Source organism: Alligator sinensis, unplaced genomic scaffold, assembly GCF_000455745.1.
Source record: "Alligator sinensis unplaced genomic scaffold, ASM45574v1 scaffold472_2, whole genome shotgun sequence".
In the NCBI taxonomy this organism is placed as follows: Eukaryota; Metazoa; Chordata; order Crocodylia; family Alligatoridae; genus Alligator; species Alligator sinensis.
In genome coordinates, this window is record NW_005842378.1 from 1,203,194 (window position 1) to 1,229,659 (window position 26,466).

Here is a 26,466-nt window from a genome sequence, read left to right on the forward strand (position 1 = left end):
GCCGACGTGTGTGCCGGTTCCGCCGCGACAGCCCCGTCCCAGGCGCCGAGCCACGCGAGCTGACAGCCCCGAGAGACAAGGAACCCCCCCGAGCAGCCGGGGCACGGCGCTGCCGCCGCCACCGCCTTGGCAGCCTTGCAGCGCGCTGGGCGGCGGCCTGGTCTCGTCCCCGGGATCCCACTGCTGTCCCCGGTCTCTCGCAGTGACTTCCAGCCAAGAGGTTTCACCCTCCAGCTGGGGGATCGCTGCCAAACCCCGCGGCTTCGATCAGAGCTGCGGGAAGGCCGAGCGCCTCCGTCTTCCACTTTGGGCTTTACTGCCGCTTTGAAAAAATCTGTCAGACGCCTGCTGGGCAGTGGTGGTTAGTGCAGCTTGTTCGGCAAAAGTCTCAAAACTATGATTTGCAGTTAGGGTTTTTCATTTTGCCAAAATCAAAATGTCCCAGAGAGGAAATTCCCAATGAATCTGGTGGATGTGGGTTTTCGAGACCTGTCTTGAATGATACCCCACTAAAAAGTGCTTCTTACGCTCTTCTATATTATCTTGTATATAAAGACCATTCAGTGCTTTTGATGTGTATTCAAATGAAGATAAATGGCTCGTGAATTAACTTGCCAGTGTCACCCAGGCTTTCTGTTGTGTGTGGAAATGTAAGAAAGATCTGACTTTTAGTTTTGAATCATATTCACTAGCTAACCTCTGCATACATTTTTATAAAGGAGGTGTTTCAGCTAGATTGATGAGGTTATTGTGCAAGTTTGAATGTTCATCGTAGAGGGATCACTTTTTGTATTTATTTTCATAGACCACTTGGAAGATGACATCAAAGACCACCAAAGATATAATTACTGGCAAGTGGGGATTGAAGTCTAACTCCAAATCTGAGACTGAATTGGAGAAGTATAAGAGAGAGAATGCGGCCCTGAAAAAATCTATGGAGGAAATTCTTAAAGGGAAAGGCAAAATGACAGATGCAGAAAGAAACAGACTTTTAGAGGTGATAGAACACGTTTGAGTTTTATACTTATCTCTGTGAGGTGCTGTCTTTGTACAATGATGACTTCTCAGTATGCAAAAGTTTGTAAACAAATGACTGATTTTCTGTCATAACTTGAATAAACCAAATTTTTAAATTCAGGGCTCCTGTTCCTCAGCTGCTGTCAAACTCCACTAATAAATTTCAGGACCTTTTACGTAGAGGTGCACCGATACATTGGTCCCATATTGGATCAGCACTGATACAAGGAAAATTGACAGTATTGGCAATCAGCCTTTATTTGCCACATCAGCCAAAAAAGTTACCAATAAATGTCCCATGCATGCGCGCAGCTGCAGTGCAGTATGCAGGCAGCCAGGAATCCAGCCCGGCAGCATGGAGAGAGCATTGTGTAAGTCTGTTGTGAGGGAAACGGTGGGGGGAAGGACCAAGGCCTCCATGGTGAGGGAGGAAGAGGGGCTGGGGCTGCGGCAGGCGCTGCACGGGTAGGGCAGGACAGGACATGGGACAGAGCTGTGAGTGGCTTGTCCAGGGATGTGGTGGCTCTTGCCACTGCACACATCATGGGGGGGCATGTGGCTTGGATCTACATGCAGGGCGAGGGCAGGCTGGGGGCCAGGGCTGTGCCGAGCCTTTTCCAAGCAGGGCTGCGCTTGGGGCATGCAGCGCCAGCACTGGAAGGAGGGTTTGGGGGGGCTACGGTAAATTTTAGGGTGGCAGCAGCCCCCCCCCCTGTAGCTCCCCTCCCAGCGCCACTGCTGCCTGCCCTGAGCACAGCCCACCCTGCCCCATGTGCAGATCCAGATGCACACGCCCCCCATGTCCTCCTGGGGTGCACACAGCAGTGGGAGCCACTCCCCGTACCCCCTGGGCAAGTTGCTCACGGCTCTGTCCCGCAACATGCCCTGCCCCGTCCCAGCTGTGCAGTGCCTGCCCCAGCCCTACTCCCTCCCTCACTGCAGGGGCCTCGACCTGTTCCCTCTTCCTTCCTTCCCCCACAACAGACTTACCAGCTGGACGCTGACTTCTACACTTCCAGGCTACATATTGGATCGGTATTGGCTGATATGGCTTGTTAAAAATTGGTATCAGCCCAAAAAATCTCTATTGGTGCACCCCTACTTATATGAGATTGGCAAACAGAGGACTGAGGCCAGAAGCTCCAGTTAACAGCCCGTGTCCCATGCTCTTTCAATATTCTAAAAGTTCCATTGTTTTGAGCACTTCCTCCAAAGATTCCTTGAGTATGACGCAAACCTTCTTGGTGAGTGAGCTGAGAACATCTCACATAGACTAGGAGCACTTACACTATCTCGTGCTCCTGTACAAGTCCACATAAGGACCCTGCTACTCATCTCTTAGGGAAATTTCACTTTGTTTTTATTAGCCATCTTAAAGTTTTGGTTACTTTTTTTTCCCTTTTGACTATAGGCAAAATGCAGTTTTGCTTAACCCCGCTTAGCGCAGTTTCATTATAGTGCTAATTTAAAATACCTACCTGGTTTCACTTAGCGCTGAGAGCATTTTGTTATAGCGTGGGGGTGGGGAGAAGCAGTGGCGTTGGCGTCAGTGTGAAGGGAAGAGGTGAGTGGTAGGTGGCAGGAGCCCAGGGAGGGGTGGTAGGAGCCTGGGGTCCGCTCTGGCACATGGTGCTGCAGTGGATGCGGAGGAGCAGTGGCGGCAGCGAGAATGGGGCTCAGGGCCCAGGCCGGCAGGTGGTGTGAAACCAATTATCTTTATTTACATTAAATCCAATGGGGAAATGGGTTTCGTTTAATGCTGTTTCACTTAGCGCTTGGTTTTTCCAGAACCAATTAAGAGCGGTAAGTGGGGCTTGCCTGTATTGCTAAATTTAGCCATATTGCCTTTAGTCTAGGAGCAACTCTGAGACTTTCCCCATCCCACTGCAGATCCCCATTTCTAGTTTAAGCTACCAAAAAACTATTCTAAGCAGTGTTCCTGCTGTAGCTGTACAAGGCCTGTGCCTGACAGGGTATATGTGAAGGCTACTGTAATGTAATAGAAGTTTTGGGCACTCCTGTGGCTTCTGTTTATGAAGGTGTGCATCTTTTCACTTCTGGTAACAGTTTGTGTCCATTAGAAGTAGAAGGTCAAGCACAAACACAATGATCAGGAGGGAGAGGCCAGGAGATGGAACTTTCACCCCAAGTGCAACAAGTGAAGACTACACATGGAGTGTACTACTGGGTTTGTGTCCTTTGACAAAAGGATACACTTGAGGAAGCTTTAACAAGTTAGCTTGGGAGTACTGGTAGTGTAACTACAACATTATGGAACTCAGCATTGGTTAACCTTCCCCTCATCCCAAATAATTACCTCACCTCTCAGGCAGGTTTTGTGGCTTGCTTGAGGTTCTTTGGATCTGCAGTTAGATGGTCAGTACCCAGACTAGCTAGTTTAGAGTTATTTTGTTGGTTTGTGCTGCAGTGGGATTCCCCAAGTTGGAGTGAATATATGCTTCATCAAAGAATACAATCACAGTAAATGCTGCCTGTGTGCATATGTCGTGTTTGAGTGGCCCATCTTAAGTTCCACTTACTGGCATTTTTTTTCTCTTTCAATCCCTCTCCCCCTCTCGCCAGGAGGAAAGACCAAAATAGATGTGGGGAGAGAAAAGTGAAATGATGCCCAGCTTCATATTAGAAATTATAGTAGAACCCCCGAAGTCATATTAAAAGTACAATTTCAATACCTAATGTTAGTCAATTGAACTGGTTTCTGAATGTACTCAAATGATAGTTTTATTTTAGTTTGTTTGATATTAACTAGGCAAGAGATTCTCTCACTAATCAATATGATGGACTTACTAATTGTACAGCAGTGCCCTCATGGAATAAGGGCACATGCTGAAAAACAGACAGGAACATTAATATAATGTTTGAAAGCTGAACATGAAAAGTGCTTGTCTGCCTCTCAAAAAAACCAATACCCCAAACTAATGAATGACCAGATTCACCCCCACCCCGCTTTCCCTAGTGCCACTCCGGTCCCTTCCACCTGCTTGATCTGTTGCTCTGCAATCTGCCTCCTCTCTGTCTGGTACAGCTCTCCTTGCTCCCCGCTGCATCTGCCACGTGCCACAAAAACTGACTGCATGTGCCACCCTGAAATAAACAAAAGAAATGTACCAAAAGAAAACACCTTTCACCTGAAAAGACTCCTTCAGTTTTCATGTGCATGTTTAGAATTGTTAAAATATGGAAACATTCCTCCATTACAGAAAATATCTTTCCTTTTATCGGTATCTTGCATTTGAGTAGCAGAAATATAGGTACCTGTAAGGTCAATGGACTCTTTTTTTTTTTTTGCTCATGTCATTTTTGTGGTTACATCTTTGTAGACTCAACCACAGTATGTATTTTTGCATACTTTGTAGCTAGATTCTAGTTCAAGGGTACTCAACCCCCAACCTACAGACTAGCATGTGGGGCCATGCTTTTCAAAAATTTGGTAGCTGGGGATTAGAGGCACCAATGCTGCTCCCCTGCTGCTAAATATCCAGACCCATAAGGCGCTCCATGGGTCAGATTGCATGCTGATCTTGCATGCCGAGATGGCCTGGAGCCTGATCTGGGTACCCAGGGAGGAGCTGGAGGCAGTGCAGGGTCCTGATCTGGTGGTGCGGGCCTGAGCAGAGGTGGCGTAGGGCCTGATCCAAGTTGTGGACTGGTCCCGTGCCACTCATCTGTTCTGAGGCACCAAAAGGTTGAATACTGTTTGTCTAGCTCATCTTCGATTAATTGTAGCATTTCATTTTTTTTAACTCAAATTATTTAATGCGTCTTACCCAGTTCCTGTATTTGTTTTAGCATTTGCTAGTTGGACCAAACCATATTTTAAGTTGTGGTAAAATTTAGGATATCAAGTATTAGAAGTAAATATCTGTTTGGATGTTTCCAAACTTTTGTGGATTTTTTTTTGTATGGAAATGTATTGCCTTAATAGTGTAGTAATATTTTTGCTTTGCTTCATGTAGAAAATATTTTCCCTTGAAACTGATAAGGAAAAATACATCTGTGCTTTGGGGGAGAAGGAAAACGAAATCCAAAGCCTAAAAGAAAAGTTTAAGTCCAGGAGTAAAAGCAGCGATGTTGCTTCACTGCTTAGTCAACTTGAGGAGAAAACCAAGGAAGCAGAGACAAGAGAACAGTTACTTAATTCTCTATCTGAAGAGATGGACCGTTTGAAACAGAATTTGACTACAGTTAATGCAAAATGCTCTGAGCTTGAAAACAGAGCTAGTACATTCCAGCTGTCCCAGGTATGTTTTCAAGAAATTCTCTGCTTGTTAAGATTAATCTGGAATACTGACTTTGGAAATCTACAGTGTAATGTAGCATGGTGAACTGATGGTACTTGCCTCTTGCTGAATAACTTTATCATGTCCTACGATATTGCTCATGTATTTACTTGATTCCAAGATGACATTTTATTTCCCATTGATTATGGGGGAAACCGTCTCTTTTTGGAATTTAATATCATTGAAAAAACAGTACCTGCAGTCAAAAGAGGTGGCAGGAATCCACTTGGTGAGGCATGGGGCAATGAGGGTCCAATGTGGGACCCAGTGTGGTGACACAGGACCCAGCAGCATGGCAAGTAGTGCATGGGGGCAGGCAGAAGGAGAGGGTTGGGTGCAAGTCTGGAGGAGCAAATGGTAAGGGGGCCAAATACCAGAGGGGTAAAGGACAAGGGTCAGGCAACTTGCCCCACTGCTGCTTGCCTCTTCTCTCCCTGCCCCTGTTTTCCATGCCAATTGCCCCCTTGCTGCCACTTTCCCCGCTGTAGCAGTGGGGAAAGACTAATTTAAGATGACTTTCCAATAATTAGATTCTATACGTGGAAAATTATAACAAATTGATATTAAGACCCCAACTGAAGTCTGATACAGTTAAGAGAATAAACGTCTTCCAGAGAGCTTCATCTGTCACTCTGCTCTTAGCAATTTTCATTTACTGCTTCCACAATTCTAGCCACCTGCATTTTGCATCACACAAACAGTACAGGAATGCTTGTGGGTAGCAGAAGAAAGAATATGGAACCGCCCTCTTCAATTTCTATGGTGGTAGCAAAAGTGGTAATCCAGCCAGGTTGAGGAAGAACAGCTATGTTTTGCATTATTACATTCATTTTGAAAACTGGGTTGTGACTAACACTGTGTGTTAATACAGAAGTAATCACTGTGCCTGAATCAGTGTTTCTCCTTGCCTTTAGAGCTTTAGATAGGAGAAATAACCCATAGCATCATCCTTCTATTTAAAATGGGCAGTAATCATAGTGTGCCAAATACCTGGAAAATGGCTGCCTTTTATAAATGCATATAGTCATCTTGGATTCTTTTGTATTTCCACCAGTCCTGCATTTTAAGAAAAGCATTGTTAACACATACAGTAAAGAGTCACCATGTGTATATATACAGGCAGTTTCAGCCAGGAAGTTCTCTTAGCCCTGTAACAGGGATGTGAAAGGCTTTTTTTTTTTTTTTTTTTTTTTTTTTGGGGGGGGGGTTGTTTTTTTTACTCTTGTCCAATAGACAGAACTAGTTTCCCTAAATGTGCAGTACCTTTAGTTGAATGACTTCCAGAAGTCTGGCTTGCACTAGATTCTTAATCAAGAAAAACATAAATCTTGAAGTCCATCCCTGGATTTCTAAGGAGAACAATTGTGTCACAAATAATGTACTGTGCATAAAGCTTGCCATTCTGAACATGCCCTAGATATTAGAGAGAGTTGATTCAGTTACAAAAAAAAGCCTTAAAATGTAGGGTGGAGGAAAAGTATCACCCCCCAAAAAAAGAAAAATCCATGTTAATTGAACAAAAAGTTACCAAAAAATAATTAAACACTTTTCTCATAACCATTGTAATAATCTATTTCCCAAATGTAGTGAAGGTATCAGAATTATTTCTGAATGGACTGAAGCCAGGTATCTCTGGCTAATTCAGTTGACAGTATCCTAAGAAGCCAGTTGTGTTTTTATGAGATCATGCTCGATACCATGATAAGCTGTTTTCACCCTTGCTGCATCTTCAAGGTGATATACATGTGTCCAGTCATTTTTGCCCAGGCTACTTTCAGAGAACAATGCTGCTTTTCTGACACTGGCCCTGGTCTTCATCCCAGTCTACTTAAAATACACACCAAGAGATTGGAGAGATTTGGAGGCCTCATTTACTTGAGTACCAAGAAACTGACAATGACCAGCTCTTGGTACCTTTACCTTTTGAAGTAATGATTGCTAGCTATTTAGGGCCTAGTTAGAATTAACTCCTGTATGAAGTGTAGTTGGTTTAATTTTATTCTCAGAAGGCTGTAATAATGCATACAAATCCTACTGTTCTTAGGGCCGAATTCTAGGGCTGTGCGAAACGGCACCGTTTCATTTCAACTTGTTTCGCTGGGGCAGTGTTTCATCGTTTCATTTAGTTTCGAAGTACTGTTCCATTTTGTTTTGTCAAAATTGTTTCACTAATTTGACACATTTCACCCATAGGCTGTGTGGCGGGCCAGTAGGGGGTGCTCCTGCGCTAAGCCAACCACCTTCCATGCTCTAAGTGCCTCCCTGGGGGTGCCTCACGTCTGGCCAACCTCCTTCCTGGAGCACACCTACTAGCCTGGGGGTAAGACTGCCACCACCCAGGTTCTGGCCTGATCCTGGCTCGTGCCTCCTGGGAAACACAGGCCTAGTAGCCCTTGAGGTTACTCGACCCACTTCAAGAACTTGGGGTGTTTCCCTCAGTCTGAAGCACAAATACTGGTCTCCCTTAGCCAAACCAAGGGGACCCCAAGGCATAATCTAGACCTACTCTAGGTTCAAAGAACTTTATTGGTTACAAGGAGTAGGGTTGGAATAGGGTACAGGGTAGAGTAATATCAGAGAAATCCCATAGAGCAAACTGGCATGGCTGGGGAGCCTTTGATCACGCATCTGAGTTACTGCAAGGTATATATCTAGTTAGATCTCAGGTAGCTTATTCACGAGTATCATCCAGAGGCAGGTGGAGATTCCCTCTGAAGGCAGGCAGTTCCTTGATCATGAGTTTCAAGAGATAGAACAAGTTTCAGATGGTCTAGCTCTTCTCTCTCAGTTTTCATCATGACTACTGCTCTTCCTCCTGGGCAGTTCTTAACTTGTATAGCCCTCATGACTTCATTTACCTGGTCCAATGGAGGCCAACACCTGTTGGCTGCCAGCCAACCAATTTGAAATGCATCACGGGTTGCTGGGTAGACTGGCAGGGTCTCTAGCCCCCTCCCAGTCAGGTTGGCATTGCTTAGAACAATAGGGAGCATAAGCCCCTCACCCAGGTTTGTGATGCCAGTCATGTATGGAAAAGGGAGCAGGCTTCCCCCCTTCCTCAGGAATGTATCCAGCTCAGGTTACAACTTTGTCACCTGAGAGAGAGATGCCTGCCCTCTGCTGGGACCATATTAACCAAATTGTCACATAGAGTTTTTGGGGAGAGACAGAGGTGGCATTCTGCCACAGGCTATAATGGGAAATCATGAAAATACCTATAACTTTGTCATTTCTTGCTTGATTCTGATTAAAATTGCAGAGATGGTAGCCCCTTCTGAGGGCATGAAGGCTGCCAAGTTTCAAGGACATAGGTGGAGGGGTTTCTGGGAAACTGCACCTCGAGGTGCTGACAAGCAAAACTTGTGTCACTTGCCAGCAGCAGCAGCCTCCTGTCATCTCGCGCACAGATCTGGGGACCCACACCCCGGGGAGGAGTCGGGCAGTGCTGGGAGAACAGGTTGAGCTCTGTGGGGCTGGCGGAGCCACTCGGAGCACAGTCCTGGCTCTCCCTACCTCCTGCTGCTGGGTTGCACTCCAAGTGGCAATGCCAGCCCCACAGAGCTCACCAAGGCAGCAGGAGAGTCAGTGGTGGAGCCGCTCGGAGCACAGCCCTGGCCAGTGGCTCTCCCCAGCCTCCCACCGCTGGGCTGAGCTCCTTGGGGCTGGTAGAGCCAGTCAGAGTGCAGCCCCGTGGTGGGAGGTGGGGGAGAGCCAGGGCTCCGCTCCAAGCGTCTCTGCCAGCTCCACGGAGCTCAGCCCAGTGGTGGGAGGCGAAGCGCAGCCCTGGCTCTCCCCCATCTCCGGTCACCAGGCTGCTTTGAAACTCTAAACATTTCGAGTGACCTCATTTTGTTTCAAAGCTGTTTTGAAGCATTTTGTTTCATTTCAATTTCACTGTTTCGAGCTCGAAATGCGTCAAAACATCTTCGAAACAAAACACTTGTCAAAATTTCACACAGCCCTACTAAATTCTAACATACCTTTTCCACAATAACAAAATGAGGGGGAAGAAAACAGAAGTAGATACGGTAGCAATATCCTGTGGCTGCGTACAGTGAGGAAGGGAAGAAATTGGTTTTGTTATCCCCAGGCAAAATTAGTGCACAGAGTAGTCAAAGCCACCCACTGCATCATGAAACCAAAGGAAGTATCAAGGAATAGCTTATTGCAAAGCCAGAACAAGTTGTGGAAAGCTGGTTGGTTGGAAAGCTAAGGCAAAGAACTTTGGTGGCCCACAACATCCAACATATTTTTAAAGCTATGTACTATTTTACAGGCTAAAATGTATCCTGCTGCTAATCTTTAAAGTTTTCCCAAAAAAGTCACAGCTAGGATATGTACTTAGTCTTTCATCTAAAGAATCTCCATTGACAGTATAACCTCATAAATCTGGCATGCTCGGGACTGAGCACCTGCTGGAAAAATGAATATTCTGGATTTTTGAAACCGGAGCGGCAGCCAGTTGCAGAACAGGGGGGGGAGGGGGTAGCACGGGGGATGCGGAGTAGTTGGCCACCACCCTCTTTTTCCAGGCTTCCCCCCCCTGCTGCTCCAGGACTGGCTGCTGCTTCCCCCTCTGCTGCTCCAGGACCAGCTGCCGTTACTCCCTGATGTGCTGGATTTTTGAGAATTTCCAGATTTTTGATATCCGCATTTATGAGGTTATACTGTATTAAGGAACACGGAGGAATAAGAGGGGAATGGTAGCCCTTCTATAATAAACTTTTCTACTCAATAATTTAAGGCCCTTCAGATTTGGGTGGCTATTCTGAAATGAGCCAAATTAAATCACCACAGAATCAATTGTTGCCAAACTCGTGACTTGTACGTTTGGAGTAGGCCAACTACCGAATTAATAAGCATGTTACCCTTTCAAATTGTCTGACAATAAATGAAGCTCAGTAAGTTGAACAAAGGCTTTTGATTGGATGTTTCTAAAAGCTTGAAAATGTGCCCAGCAATGCATCTTGTGGCTGCTAGGTGGTGTAATAAAAGCAATTATTACCGTGGTTGAAAACTGAAAAAAATATCATGTTAGTGACAATTTGTCCAAGTGCACAAGTTCTATTGGTTTGATTAACCAGTTTCTTTTTTACTACAGAAGCAAAGAGGAACATGAGTTTTTTAATATTTAGTGTTTCATATTTATAAAATAGCTTATCATAGTTTAATACTTGCATTCAGCATCTCTTGTATGCTAAGCTGCAGAATTTCCCCCAGGATTTACTGCTTACTGGAGATATATACTCTTGGATCTAGGAGCTTTTTTTCAAAGGAAAAACTGGAATTAGGAATCCAACTTAGATTTTCTGCCTTTGAAAATATTTATATGGTTTTGTATTAAAAACAAAACAAAAAAGCTTCTAATGCTTATGCTTTTGAAGAACCTTTCAAATATGAAATTTGCATTTATGTGTGATAATAGAGTGTTAACCCTGAACACACATAATTTAACATCAGTATTATTTTACAGTTGACTACTGCAAAAACACCTCCCTACTATGCTTCTTTCCTCCGTGATCCCAAAGAGTCTTCCGTGCCTTTCAAACCACTGAAAGTGTCAGCTGTTCTGTGTTGTTCTTAAAACCTTCACCTTCCCCCAACAACTTTTATGTAGTATTTTTATATTGTTAATGCACGTTGGTAACATACTGACAAGATCATAGTACAGGAGCACAACAAAACTGAACTCGGCAAGTAACACTGGACTGACTTAACTGACCTGTACATTTAAACAAAACCCACCGCACTTTAATCTATGAAAACTACTTTACAGTTTCCAGTCTGAAACACGTAAGTAACAAGTCTAGATTGGATGTTCCTCTAAAATGTTTTAACTCAACCGGAAGTTAGGGCTTAATGAAGGCTTCAGAGTGAGATTCTATTGCCCGTCTTTGGAGGAGCCTGGAATATGTGGGTGCCTTTACACGCACTGCTTTGCATTCTAATTGGAACATGTCGGAGTTGAGTCTGCTCCACATTCTAATCAGATCAGTGGCAACAACGCTGCAGCATCCCATGTATTAAGCCCCTGCACATTTTAAAATGGCTGTGGGGCACTTTTTATCTAAACCTTTAGTTAACATCCTGTGGTCATTTTTAAACATGCAGAGGTTTAATACAGATGATGCTGCATTTTAATTAGAGTGGCTGCCTGGAAACTGCTCTATTTCAAATGCTGCCTCCCCTACTCCTCTTCCCCCTCCCCCCCAATCCAAGCATATGTATAGGCAGCTTAAAATTGTAAGAGATTAATGGTCTCTTGGCTATTAAGTCTATGAAACCAGCAGTTCATCACAATATAGGTTCATTGTGCAACCAATAATTTTTTTATTCTTTGCACAATGGACGTATATTGTGATGAACTCCTGGTTTCACAGACTTAATAGCCAAGAGACCATTAATGCATGAAATCAAAATTCTGATACTTGGTGCACACTTACAGTTATTGGAATATATCTATTTGGAATTACATGCATTTATCTGTGACTTCTACAAGACAGTTTGACTTTCAGTAACAAGTACAGCTCAGGAAGTTAATTCACTCTGCTTTGTCTGCAGGAAGCGGTAACCAACTTCCCTGGATCACCAACCGATTTTGGTGAACTTGAAAAACAATTGAAAGATGTAAGTTTCCTTGTATCTATGCACGTAAGATACTTGCAATATAATTATATCTCAACATGTAGGAGTACAAATAATCTTCAGATAAAGAGTCACACTGAAAGGAACATACGTTATCTCCCTCTGAAATACTGAATGTATGTCACAGGATGGTTGCCACCCTGGTCTCTTCCTGCACTGGAGCTCACTTTGCCCAAAGTTCACCTCTGTTCTAGTGGCCACCATGCAATATAATTCCTAGTAGATGTTAATTTGAGAAGGGAGGCTGCTCATGGCTCACGAGGGTGTCCATGCAGTGCTCTGCTGTCTCTGTCACCATTCACTCACCTCCCAGTCTGTACAACAAATCCTAGGCCTCTTTTCCACCGTCTCTCATGCTCTCAGCAGGACCTTAGTGTGCCCTGCACCTCTCTGAGCTCACTCTGGCTCAGTTGCCCACTGGGCCACCTTAGGCTTTTTTATTCTATGCTCCTCCATGCTCTGTTGCTTTCTCACTGTGTACTGAACCGGCCTGGGCTTTTGTGGGGACTTCCTCTTCATCCCCTTTTCTAGTTCCCTCCAGTCCTCTGGGTTAACTAAACAAAGATCAGGCCACTCCGGCTCTCAAAACAAAAGAAAATATGCTCCCTTTCCCTGGGGTAATTATGATGTCCTATCCTCCGGCTTTAGTGTCAGTCTCTTTAAGGCTGTGATCATTCCATTCCTTTTTTCTATCTGCTGGCCTGGGGCAGACCCTTAAAACTCTTCCTACTACAATATTAACGTCTCCCTCGCCACAGGAGGGATACTTCTCATCTGATAGTGGGCCCCTCTATTCTCCCAAGTCTTTTCCCCTCTCCTCTCTCCAGTTCTGGTATGTTTTTATCAACCAAGGGCAGGCTGCTAATTACCAGAGGTCCTGGTTCTCTCCATTTGAAAAAAAATCACAAATTCTCTGATAAAAATTTCAAAATTCTCTTGTTAATAACCCCAAAATCTGCATTTTTCCACAATTAAAATGAAATGCCCCTCTCTCTCTCCTCTCTATCAGTTGAACACAATGTTTTATTGATATCCAGGTTTCCCTTGCTTTATGCAGGATCTGTATGTACAAATTCACTCTTATGTGATGATCCTTTTTATACCAAAAATTCATTATATGCGATATAAATTAACTCTTATGTGACTGGTGTGATGGAAGTCTGAAGTCAGCTGCTTTGTGCAGTGCATTGTGGGAGTGACAAGCACCCAAATATAGTCCCCTGTGTGGATCTGTGCTCCTTGCTCGTTGTCTGCAACACCTGTAGTTATCATCCCCATTATGAAAGTGTCCTGTGGTTGTGTGTACTGTCTGCTGTTGGTGAGTACCAAGATTGTCTTGTAAAAGTGGTAGAAATGGGCCTGGGGGTCAGTACAGTCAAGGTCTTGGAATGTATCCTATTTGTTACATTGTAAAGTGGGTTCCCTTTATGCAAATTGGAGTTATGCACTATTTTCCAGGAACACATGTACAGCATAAAGCAAGGGAAACCTGTATTTATCATTTTAAACCAACTTGGAAGCCTACCAGTATCTCAATCACTATAATAAAATACTTACACATTTGATTTTGCTTTTTTTTTATCATGGAAAATCAGAGTTCCCCTTCCCTGCCCCCTTTGCTCACCAGGACATGGGTCCACCTGCAGCTATTCCCCTTCCCCCTGCTGCTTTATGGTGCTGAGCAGCCTTGATATGCCAGTGCCCCTCACTCGCAACCTGCAGTCCACTGGCTCTGCCAGTGCCCCTCGCTCCCAACCCCCAGTCTTCCTGGTGCCCGTCTCTTTCCAATCTACAGTCTTTTGCCCCCCCCCCAGATTTGCGGGGGGTTGAGCTACCAGGGCTAAATAACTATGGCCAGGGCCCACAGCACCCGAGCCCCATCTGACGCACACAGGAGGCAGTGACTGCTGTGGCCAGAGCAGAGCACAGAGAGGCAAGAAACAAGCCTGCCCTCGGCCCACGTGCAGATCCGGGGGCACCCCCCATGTCTCCCCTGGGTGGTGCACACAGCAGCAGGAGCCACCTCCCCTCCCCACACCTCCCAAATGAGCTGCTCACGACTTCATGCCGCACCCTGCCCCGGCTGGGCAGCGCCGACCCCTGCTCTAGCTCCAGCCCTGCTCCATCACTCAATGCAGAGGCCTCTATCTGCACCCCTTCCCCCACAACAGACTTACCAGACGGACGCTGCTCTCCAAGCTTCCAGGCCACATATTGGCAATCAGATCGGTATAGACTGATATGGCTCCTAATTGGCCATCAGTATCAGCCCAAAAAATCTCTATCAGTGCACCCCTAATATTGATCTGCACCCTCACCACTCCAGAAAGGCTGTTCTGTTGCCACTCTCTAAACCAGTAAAATAGGTGTGACATCATATTTGTTTAGTAATTCGCCAGTGTTTGCCAAACTGTAGTTGGACTAAAATATCTGTTAGCCTTTCCCAGGGTGTTCTGTCTGGATCATGTTGTGATACACAAATCCTTATTACTAATTTTACAGTCTTTATGTATTAAATGTTAAAAGGGGGAATTTAATAGTAATTGCTATAAATTACTATGCAATAAGCAGTGGTGATTGATCTTAACAAGGAACCTTCAATGTATTGGCTATAGTTAGGGTAATTTTGGTATCTTAATCCTGAAATATTTCATGTCTTATTTAAATTTCTTTATAGACATCTCCAAATAAGTAGCTGTGCATTATTACCAATGAGTATCTGATCAGGTATAAGCTTAGGCCTTACACACAACTCTTCCCACATACTTCTAATCTTTATGCAGGTTAAATTGTTTGCCAGGAATCTTAGCCAACTGTATAGGACTGCTATAGATGATGTGTGTGCTCTCAGCTTAGTTTTATGAGGTTTGGCAATTTAACCAGAGTGAACTGAAATTTTAACAGAACTGCACGCCCGTATTTACACATTCCACCTGGCATTTAGAAAAGAGGCTGATGTGGAAACTAAATCCCCTTTACTTTTTCTACTTAAGGACTGCAAACTGACCCATGGTTAAGCTTTGAGCAGTGTGGGGTTTACTTCCTCTTGAAGTTTAACTTGTGCTCAGCCATAAATTCATTTATTACAAGATAGTTAAATGAAGTTTTACTATATATCTGTTCCAAAAAACTTTTTTGTTAGAAATTTCTTTACAAAATATTTTCTATGGGAGATAATTATGTGAGGGCAGTGCCCTTTGGGGAAATGCATCCATTTAAGGAAACATCTATTTTCAGAACTCTTAATCATATGCACAGCATGCATTTTTGTAAAAGCTTTCATTTAAAGAAATTACTAAAAGGCGATATTGTATTTGGATATGTAGTGTACTAGAGGGGGATATAAGAGTTTCATCAAGTCTTTGTTGAACACCTTTAGGAGAGTGAATGACATCTTGAAAATGTCACTTTTCCTATTTTCAGTTAATTTGGTATGATCAAACTATATGAAAGGGGCAGGGGTAGGGGCAAGGTGTCTCAGTTCACATTATGGAAATGCTATCTTTCCATAGTTAAATGTATAACTAGTCTTCTGTGGTTTGCCTGAACTTGAGAGGTAGTAGACTAAAAGTCGAGCATGATTTTTTTCCCATGTGACTTCCTTCTAGAGAAAAATACTTCTGAAGGGTTGGAGGCTGCTTGATTGTATAAGGTGCATTTTACATCTGTCAGTTCATAAAATCCAACCTTCTTCCAAACGTATTTGAAGTGGAATACAGTGTTCAGAAATGATTTGACAAATGTTTGGCTTTGTTTTACTCCATTCTCAGAAAGTGTTTCAAATTCATTTGTACAGAAGTTTTTCAGCTAACTTCATCCCTCATGAGTTCCAAAGCATGACTCATACAGCTTGTTATGCAACCCATCTCTATGGGTACACACAATATAAAATAGGTATGTTAATACTGCAGCAAAGGAAACTAAAACTAAGAGCTGAAATAACACCTCAATTATCACTCCATCTGACAAATATAACACAAGTTACCAAATTCAGAAAAAGTTAATTTCTGGTCTGTGTAAGATGTAGTAATGACTAAATTTTCCTGAAAACTGCATGGTATATTTGGCAATGTCATGGAGTAGTGGAAAGAAGAAGAGTCATTTTTAGAATCTGACAAATACTGTTTTATTTTGTTCCTCTGTAAAGGCTCTGGAGAAAAATCACCAGTGGTTGATATATGACCAGCAGCGTGAGGCATATGTCAGGGGACTCCTAGCACGGATCTTTGAGCTTGAGAAACAATCAGAAATGGTTAGCCAGCAGCAAGCAAAAGATGCTGGTGCAGAAGGTACTGACTTCAACTTTAATTCAGAGTTTTATACCAGATGCTATTATATACCAGTGTTTCTCAATCTTTTTTGTACCAGGACCCATTTGTAAACATTGATGGCCAATCCCAACCTAGTGCCCCTCACTCCTGACCTGCTGCCTCCAGGACCCAGCCCCCCAATGTGTGGTGCCAGGGGGTGGGGGTATAGGGTAGCGGAGACCCAGGCAGCCTCTGCCAGTCTGCAAGGGAAAAGCCACTATTTTCCACGTTTTATCTCCTGTACAGGAGAATCCATTTTTTAAATTTGTTCATAACCCTTTCATATATTCTTGTGACCCACTTTTGGGTCACGACCCACAGATTGAGAAATGCTGTTCTATACTGTAAGTCTGCTGAGGGAGTTGAAAGAAAACAAAAATAATGCTAGAATGTAAGAATTTCCTATTCCTTTTGTTTCCTTAATATTGAAAGAAAAAAAGGATCCAATAAGTAAAATATTTTTGCTCAAGAGTTCACTGCTGCCTAGCTCTGTTCTGCTTAATCCCTAGAATTTCTTGTTATTCATATACTTTGTTTTGATCTTTTTAAAGGTTTTATTCTTGGCAGCTAACTGCTAACGGCTGAGTTCGGCCTATAAATTCAGCCATTGAACTTGGAGAAGAACTGAATTTTCCTTAATGTTTAATTGGCAACCATTTTTGTTTGCATAAATAGTGCTCTTAACAGCAAGCCAACATTAGGTAACCTTTCCTGCAAATTATTCTCTTCCTCCATATAGCAGATGCATTAAAGATTCTTCAGCTAGGTGTGGATTTATTCTTTTTTAGAACACATACTATAAAAGGTGACTAGTCAGGGGTGTGTGCGCAAATCTTAGAATATGAACAACTGTGACTCGGTTACTGAGAGCTGTATGATCTGGATATGTCCATGCTAACTTTTTGCCATGGCTCCAAACAATTATAGAGGCCCTTTCAGTTAAAAATTTGACATGTCCACACCATAGGAATGATGATGCCTAGGTTCATCCTCTACTAGCAGTCTGCTTAGATGGATCAACATAACCAGTTTCAGGAATACACCTCTGCACCAATCACCCAGCCTGTTGTATGGATTTTGGGGGCCTTTGCACCATTTTTGTAATCAACAGGGGGAAAGGCAATATTCTAGACCTCGTGGCTCAAGCAACATTGAGAAAGGTTAAACTGTTTTTTCTATATAGTATTTTCTTCCTGCTGTTGCATGTGGCTCATGGTTCTGAAACATGAACAATCCTTTCCTCTCCCCAGTTAAGCTCACTAGGATGTTAACTATACGAACATTTTAAAAGTTAACATTAGCTATTTCATTGCTGATGGCTTTCACAGATGGGAAAATGTATGGGGTTGGGGAAAACCTCTGGATCTGAGAAATGAGAGGAAATAAGAAAAGATGTGTAGAGAGAAGAAAAGAAATTGGGAAGAGAGAGGACAAAAACCAAAATGGCCTTAAATGTATAAAACTACTATTTTACAAACTAGAGGTGGATAGGATAGAGCCCCGAAGCAGAACCCAGAACAGTATCCCTGTAGAAAAAAAAAATCTTACTGCCCTATGCTGCCCAAGCATACTGCTAAACAAATGTGGCAGCAGCATGAAAAATCTTCATTTTAAAGTAAGCAGGAAGTTTTCCCTGGTGAGTGCTGCTGCCTTCTGCAGAATCTAAACTTTCAATAAAGCTTCTGTCCTTTATGGAAAATGAGAACCTTCCAAAAACAAACCAAGGTGGAACCAATGCGATAGTGCATCCTCCTTTTCCAGGCAGATGGCTTTAGTGCTGATACTGAGCTTCTATGTATTCCTAATAAGTGAAAATGGTGCGTGCAAGTTTTGATTCCTGAAGTTTTATATGTTTGATGACAGAGAGAAATAAGAGTTGAATCAGTTTGGTTCATAGCTGGTGACAAGTAATGAGCGATAAAGTGGAAGGCACTGGATCACTTGCTGTGGAGGGAATTCATAATTTAAGCTGGAGGAAAACAGAAACTCTTCTCTTGATAGTGCCAAAAATCTGGAAGGTAAAGGTATGACAGTACTGGTGACAAATTGTTTTGTCATAGAAGCAGCAACTATTAAAGATATAACAGCTGAGAGGTCAAATACAGGTTGGTAAACAAATTAATGCATTGGGGTTTCTGACATGACTGCAATACAGTCGGCCTGTTTGGGCCTGTTCAAACTGAAATTGAGGGCTAATCTGAGCCTGACAGTAGTCCATCATACAGACAGCCTGCCCTCAGGTGCAGCACAGAATCTAGCTTAGTCATCGTCCGAGAAAGTAAGTTTTCTGAACTGTTCTGTTTCATGACTTGTGAAGGTTACTTGCAAGAAAAACAAAAATATTATGACCAACTCTTACTGACTGCTAAGAAGGATCTTGAGACTAAAAGACAAACTGTAACCCAGCTGAAATCTGAACGTAATGAATTCAAACACAAATATGAAGAAACAAAGCGAGAAGTATTGAGTTTGAACTTACAGCTGTCACAGCGGAACTTTGAAATGCAGACTGTAGAAGAGGAAAATAAAATAAAAGAAGATAAAATACACAGGCTAAAGCAAGAGAATGAAGTTATCAGAGAACACCTCAATAAAGAAAAGAGGATAAGTGAAGATCTCTTGTCTCAGGTAAGTAGATCCAGTACATGGCCATAAATTAATTATTAAACAATAAGAGTTTAAGAGATGCTTGCTCTAAGTACAAAAGAGGGTCTGAAACTATTTTCTTATGTTTAAGTATTACATCTTTACACACACATTTAAAACACTCTCCCTTATTGAATGGATGACGAAGTCAGTCACTTTGCAGATCAAAACCTATAAACTAATTGAGAGCTTTGTGAAATTTCCTCCAGCAGTTTCTTTCTTATGCTAGCTTTAAAAATAGCCTGGATAGAATATCTCGGTACCTCCTGAGGCAAATACCAATGCACCTATTTTTCTTACCTGGAGGGAGTAGTTGCTGACATCCAATCTGGTTTCACCACTGAACACTCACTAGGTTTTCCAATTTTTATTCTACTCTATTATATTGGCATACCATGAATGTTTAACATTTTTTTATACTGTGGCTATGACCAAGGTTATGGGTGCCCTTTAGAGGCAGAGCTTCATTACTTGTTTTCCCCTAGCAGTTCTCCCTCAATTGAAGCATTGCCTGTGAAAGGTGAGTGATTTAATATCAGTTAATGTAGCTTTTATAGTCTTTTTTTAACAAATATTCTAGCCAGCTGTGAACATCTTAGAACAGTGATTCTCAACCAGGGTGCCATGGCACCCTGTGATGCCTTGAGATCATTTCAAGGGTGCCATGGGGTGCCTCACAATGTTATCTAGGTGTGCATACACACTTCACAAGATAACCCAGAGCTTTCAAATAGGAATCCATGGGTACCTATACCTGAACATATAAGCTGCTCCAATATGGTGGAATTGCAGTATGTCAGAGCAGACTCGATTAATTGAGTCTGCTGGAGCATGGCAATGACTGTGCTCCAGCGACCTCCTGAGTCTCATGTATCAGTGTCCCTGCTCGTAAAAAAGGCAGCAGGGGTGTTTGAACTCAGGCCTGTAAAAAATGTAGACTTTGATCAATAATTAAGTGTGAACATAAACAATTGAATAATAACCAATGCAAATGACTCTTAGCCCTGGGGGTTGATTCTCTAGCACCAGGGGAAGTCTGTAGAGCTTAGTTAATTATCTAACTTTACGGCTAAGTACAGACATTCAGGAGGTTAAATTGGGTTCAAAATGGCTGCCCAATTTAAATTTAGCTTGTCCTGGAGCTGACCTTACCCCTACAGACCTGGTCTCAGAGACCAGCAATCAGTCCAAACCTGTAACAGAACACAAGTGCCATGCACACAAACTGGTCAGAAAAAAATGCAGAAACCGGTTTAAGATAAACCTGGATCAGACTCATTTGATTTAGATCAAACTGGTGTGTGGAACTTCTGTCCACTTTGCCTGCGCAACCCCAGGACTTGGAAAACCCAGCCACTGGCCCCAGCCCTGAGGCTGCTCTTTTCACTTCCCCTGCACTGGGTTATTTTTTGCCTCCCTGGTCCTCCTTATTCCCCCCCCAGCCAGTACTGTCAACCCCCATCCCAAAAGCAGCTCCAGGTACAGCTGTTTTTATCAGCATTTGCCACTGTTGGAACTGAGCAAGTAAGTCCCAGTGGGAGGGATCACAGTGTAGGTTCATGGAGGGGGAGGTCCACCCCACCTGTGGGTCATGCCTGCTCCCCCCATCCCCTACAGGTCTCACCTGTCCTCTTACCTAACCTGTAGGTCGCATTTCCCCCCAGTCCCCTGGCAGACCCTCAATCCCCTTCAGCTTGCTGGACCCCCAAGCCCTCCAGCTAGCCACCCCCATCCTGACTTACCTGATATTGGGCAGCCATTTTGAATTGATTAACACCCCCAAATGTCTGTACTTAGCCTACAGGAGTTATTGGAGCTGAGCTTTTTGTTAGTACATATCACCGCTGGTGACAATCATCTCCTATTGTTCATGTATGTAAGTCACTGAAATAAATGGAAAGGAAAGGAGATACTCTCCTTGCAACTGCAGAAGAGGCTACTGCTGTCAACCTGATTAAGCACTTCATCTGGCTTCAATTGCAGATGCTTAGCCAGTGACTTCCCTGTTTCAGTGGCTGGACTTCTTAGGTACAGGTTTACAGATTTATTACATTGTAATAGGTTTTATACTCTGTTTGGGCTTTAATATTGTTTAAGGTTGTCTAATTTAAATTTAATTTTGTAAGTGAATAAAAAAATTAAAATCTAATTTAAAAAAATTCAGTTTTTAGTTATCAGTGTCAGGAAATCTGTGTCCTCCCACTAGCATTTCATTTCTATGAGGAAGAGTAGACTACGATGTGAGAGAGGAAAACTGTGTCCTCCCACTAGCTGGAGGACATTTCATTCCTCATTTCCATGAGGAAGGGTAGACTATGATGTGAGAGAGGAAGTGATTGGTATTATTGACGCATGCTGTTTCAGCCCTGTTTTTATTTTTTAAAAAGTAATTCTGGAGGATTTAATTATGTGAGGAACTTGGTTAAAGCTCCTTTTTCTATGAATTATAGGTTCAACTTCTTCACAAATCTCTCTTCAAACGACAAGAGGAACACACAAGGATAGCTTCATTAGAACAACAGGTAGCAAATTGCACTCTTAAATTCTGCTTGTTTTTTTTTTTTAATTATATCAACTGTGCTTTAAGAAAAAAAGATAGACTTTTCTCTCTCGTTGTATTATACACAAAAGCCCTTTTTAAAATGTTGCTTCTTCGAAGTACAGGTTAAGAACTTGTATTGTTAATAAAAGCAGATACTTGACATTAAGGGTTTTTCAGTAAAATAAATGCCAGAACAAAGATTCAAATACAAATATAGTACTTATTACCTCAGGAAAAGAGAAGAGGTGTGCTACAAAAATTCTATAATTTAAGTTGCCCATTTACCTTTGTTAAAAACTGTTGTGGCAGGTTTTCCATGTGGCAAAATAATCTTTGCCTTTCCTGTTATTGCCATACTCTACAGCACTATTTTACTGGTGGTCATTTTAATTTAACTGCAGGCTTAGGTATAATGCGAAAGCTTCAGGTAAATCACTTTTGCTTTTAAAACTAGTTTCAGAATGATTATGATCTATGCTACTTTATAAAATAACTTTCTTTTTTTTTGCTATTGCTTTGAAGAAAAAAAGAAGAAAGAATCTTTCTTTATACTCTTTACTTACAACATTTATTTTGTCAGCAGATTTTCAGAAGGAAAAACCCATAATTATGGATAGAACAAAATTTAAGTGGATACTACTAGGGAAAAATAGTTAGCTGCTCAAATATAAACATGAACTGTACTGTCTTAAAATCTAATATCTTATTTTTTCCCCATCAACTAACCTCAGTTTGAATCCTGCAATGCACTCTATAATATACAAATTAAAATCTGTTGTTTTCATAAAACACTGATCTCAATGTTCTATCCCTCGCATTTTTCTAGACTGTTCTTGCCATCTAATTTTTCTTCGAGTTGTTTTTATATTAATATGTACAATATTAAAAGACTCATAATTTTGCAGACTCAGATTTAACTGATCATCATATTAAATTGGCAATGTGGATACTTTTCATATCTTCACATGTGTTTGGTTTTTGGTGTGCTTAAAACAAAATGATGGAAGTTGCTTCTGCTTTCTAGCAAAAGCTTCTACCATAAACTGTTCTGTCACATGCTAATAGTCAAACAGGGTTTCAAATTATTTTTCTACACAGCCATTGATCTATAGCACTTTTATTAAAAAAAGAAGAATACCATTATGTGAGAGGCAAAGATTTTTGTGGCCGATATGTTGTATTGGACCAACTGGAATAGACTTAAGTAAGTTTTCAGGTATCATAATACCCGCCTCTGCAGTACTGTGACACCCAAAAGCTTGCCTAAGTCTATCTCAACCATGCAATTGGTCCAATACAAGATACCGTCCACAAAAATTCTTGTCTCTTTCATATTTCCTCAACCATCACAGCAACAATATCACTTCAATACTACCAATGCCATTTATATCGCTGAACTTCAAAGCAACCCAGACAAGTTCCAACTTATAGATGGAAATGATTTAAAAAAATCCTTCCACTCCACTTTCCCTTGTCCCACTGAAGTTGGTAAGAATTCTATTGAGATGAGTGAAGGAGGATTTCCTACCAGGCTTTTTGGTGACTAGTTTAAAAGGCAATAGTATACAAATCTGCTACAAGAAACTATAATTTTTTTGAAAACCCTTATCCTTCTCTCCTTTTAAACTTGTATATGTGCTAGGGAAGAGTGTTTTCTCATTAGTCATGCACCGGTTTAACATTAAAAAGATTTAGATAACTGCTTTATATGAAGTCTGTAACTTGATATTGCTTGATTATGTAAGATATTTTTTCCCCCCACGCATGTTGTCAGACTAGTCATTAAACATATCATTTTAGCTTAAGATTTGCAACCACAAAAGAAATTTGAAACTGTATCTCCCGAGTAAGTTCTTATTCAGTAGTTCTACCTCTGCAACTATTCATTTTTATCCTGTTGACTTTTCCAGATCCAAATGTGTATTACTGACTTTGAGAATGAAAAGTTTGATCGCCAAAACTTGCAACATCAGTTGAATAAAGTTTTTAAGGAGCTGCTCAAGGCCAAGGAGACTTCAGTATGTAGTCAGTTATTTATACATTAATTTGAGCAAGCAGTGTGCCTTCACCAGTACATGCATGGATCTCCCATTTAGTGTTGAAAGGCCAGATCCAATAAAATGCCTAAAAGTTAACACTGACCCCCAGAGTGGATCCAAAATCAAGTGTTAATAAGCCCAGGATCCCTGTACGATATATATATAATGAATGTTGGGTACCTCGAAATGGGATCTAAAACAGCACATTCAGTTCCCCATAAGAAGCACTGAGGACAGGGATTGTCTACGATCTCTTAAGTGTCTAACTTGGGGCTGCAGGGATTCATCCTAGCAGAGAGGACATCTGCTGAAGAAGTAGAAGGCCTGAGTGAGCATTCCTCCTGAGCCTGAGAAGATTTAAGCCCACATGTTAATTTTCAAGCAGAGTGCCCTGGCTCCAGAAGTCTCCATCCATCTTGCTAAAGCTGTTTTGTGCAGAGGCAGGAAACTTTCAAAATTAGTTGATGCAGGATGAGTACAAGAGTTAACCTAGTTACAGCATTCATTGGAGGTGTTGGTGGGGAGGGGAGTATTGTGTTTGATCCCTGCTTCTGAAACTTTTTCTGTACCTTTTCCAATGATTGCTTTATGTTAAATGCAACAGTCCTGGAAGCAGGACTGAACCCAGGACTTTCCTCACACCTGTCCCTAGTTTAGTGCCATAACCACCAGTGTAACCTTTGCTTACTGGTAGAATAGGTGACATGAAGAGACACTGAAGAAGCAATATTTTTACTGTGTATAATATTTTATCCTAAATGTTATTTCCTCCATGCTTCTAGTTCTTATTATCTCAGTTGGATCAGCTTATCTTACTGGCTGCTTGCAGATGTGGGGAGGAGAACAAAAGAGTGCTTTACTTTAAACTTGGCGTGCTCCAGCACACATCCAGAAGAGGCAGCGTGTTAGTTGCACTGGGCTTTCCCAACATCTGTACAGATCAGGCACTTTAGTGGGGCTTTTTGATATTTTTATCTAATAGCTGATTGAATCAGCTTTAACTAAAAGTGCCAAAAAGCCCTGCTGAAGCACCCAATCTATACAGACACTGTGGAGCTGGGTCAAAATAACAGACTGCTGCTTCTGGTAAAGCATGTTTTTGTTTTTTGGGGGGTTTTTTTGGATGGGTGGGAGCAGGCTTCTACATCTGTCAGCACCCACTGTCTCCACAGGGCAGTTAGCTATATGCTGCTTGTTTACTTTTGTCTTTGATACCAAAATGCCTCTGAACTTTAACAGGACCAGAGATCATTTCTGAGTCTAATATAGGACCAATGTGTAGGTTTATGGGATGGTGTTTCTACCAGAAAAGCTTCAACCCTGTTCTGAAGCAGGGATGGTGCTCCAAGGCAAAAGATTCTGCTAACCAGCCAGATGCTTGTCCACTGCAGAATATTGGCCAGCCATATTCCTGCAGCCTTGTACTTCACTGTAAGCGTAGGTTGCCATCCTTCTGCTGCTGAGGATATCCATGTGTTAAAAGAACAAGGTACTAATGGTTCAGCTGTCTTTGATTGTGCTAAATGTATTTTGCATTGTTCAATTTGGAGAAACCATAACTTAAGAGATACCAGCTTCCGTAAAGTTCCAAAAATGATTTTGAAGTTGCGTTTAGGATTTGAAGTGTACCTAATACCCTTCCCAAATCTTAGGGTTTTCTAGTTACTGTTTTTTAAATGTTCTAGCCCCTAATGCCTTGTGTTTGACTTTAGCTAGGAAATACAAATGTGCTGTCAGATACATGGCATATTTTAAGACTGCTTGATGTGTGCATGCATGCAACAACTACATCAGAAAACTTTCTTTTCCAGAAAATCCATGTGTTTGGAAATGTGGAGCCAGCAGAAGATGGTTTGCAAACAGCATTTCAGGACAAGTTAACAATATATGACAAAAATACCTCACTAAAACGTTTGAATCTGCTTGACGAAAGCTTCCTTGAGTGTCCCAAATGTAAAGTACAGTATCCAACAAGCCAACATAGAGAGTTACTAGCTCATATTGATTTCTGTGGAGAATAAAATACAAATGGAATTACCATATTATAATGTGTTTAAATGCAGCCAAGATTCTATCCTGCAAAGAAAAATAATGGCTTTTTAAACTACTTTTCCTTTAAGATTGTGGAAGTTAGTATATCTGTTTCACGTTCCAATTTAACAAGAGTGGAAAATTAAAGTAATTTATTTGATTTTGCATAAATATTTTACTTGGCATATTTGTAAAAAGGATCTAGCACCACAAATGCAGTAAAATGAAATTGTTTTAGAAATCTTCAAATTTTAAACTACTGACTTGGTTTTTGCACTATTAAAATAATATATTGGTGCCAGCTGACATAAGAACTGACTCTGGCAAACTATTCCTCTGTTTGCCTTTTCCAACTACCCTGCTTCACAAAAAATGTAACAAAATGAAGAAGTGATATATCTGAAAACTAGCTTGTATGTAGGACTACCATAACTGAGATTATAATTATTACCTTTTTGACTGCTATAATTCAGTATCATTTGTGGTCCCCCTGCAAACCAGATAGATGCATTCATCAGCTTGATACCTTTAAACATCTCTGTGTGGGGGTAAGACATTTTCGCTGCTTGTGTGTATTGTTTCCTATGTGTGCCTTTGCCATCGTTCACTGCTTCTACCAGTCAGGCACAACTTAAAGCTGATATGGAAATAGTAATCAGTGAGCATGTCTACATGTACGCTTTGATGCACAGTAGCCTATTCTACTTTGTATTAAAGCAGCATGTAAAAAAGTGCTGATATGTTAATATGCAGTAGAATAGGCATTAAGCGTCACCTAAAAAGCATGCACTTGCGCTACTGTGCATTAGTGCAGCCTAATGCACATTTATTTAGTACTTCATATTGGAGGTACTATATTTAATGTGCATTAGTAAAAGCACATTCATGCACATGTAGACACACCCAGTCTCTAAAGTCTTCTCAAACAAACATTC

At 41.9% G+C, this 26,466-nt stretch overlaps 1 protein-coding gene across 1 annotated transcript; it reads left to right on the forward strand.

The window, feature by feature from the left end:
* The first annotated feature begins 809 nt into the window (after positions 1-809).
* On the forward strand, positions 810-26,460 carry CEP55 (centrosomal protein 55). Its single transcript, XM_006029425.3, has 8 exons — positions 810-997; positions 4,995-5,279; positions 11,880-11,945; positions 16,111-16,252; positions 18,591-18,901; positions 21,370-21,441; positions 23,372-23,479; positions 25,312-26,460. The coding sequence occupies exons 1-8, from the start codon at positions 818-820 to the stop codon at positions 25,519-25,521; spliced, it is 1,374 nt and encodes a 457-aa protein (XP_006029487.1). The 5' UTR covers positions 810-817; the 3' UTR covers positions 25,522-26,460.
* The last annotated feature ends 6 nt before the right edge of the window (positions 26,461-26,466 follow it).

Excerpts from the sequence above, each read along its gene's own strand:
- CEP55 (XM_006029425.3), top strand. The coding sequence starts at position 818 with ATGACATCAAAGACCACCAAAGATATAATTACTGGCAAGTGGGGATTG. Across the intron at positions 11,946-16,110 it reads TTGAAAAACAATTGAAAGAT|GCTCTGGAGAAAAATCACCA; the intron begins GTAAGTTTCCTT and ends TCCTCTGTAAAG. Across the intron at positions 21,442-23,371 it reads TAGCTTCATTAGAACAACAG|ATCCAAATGTGTATTACTGA; the intron begins GTAGCAAATTGC and ends TGACTTTTCCAG.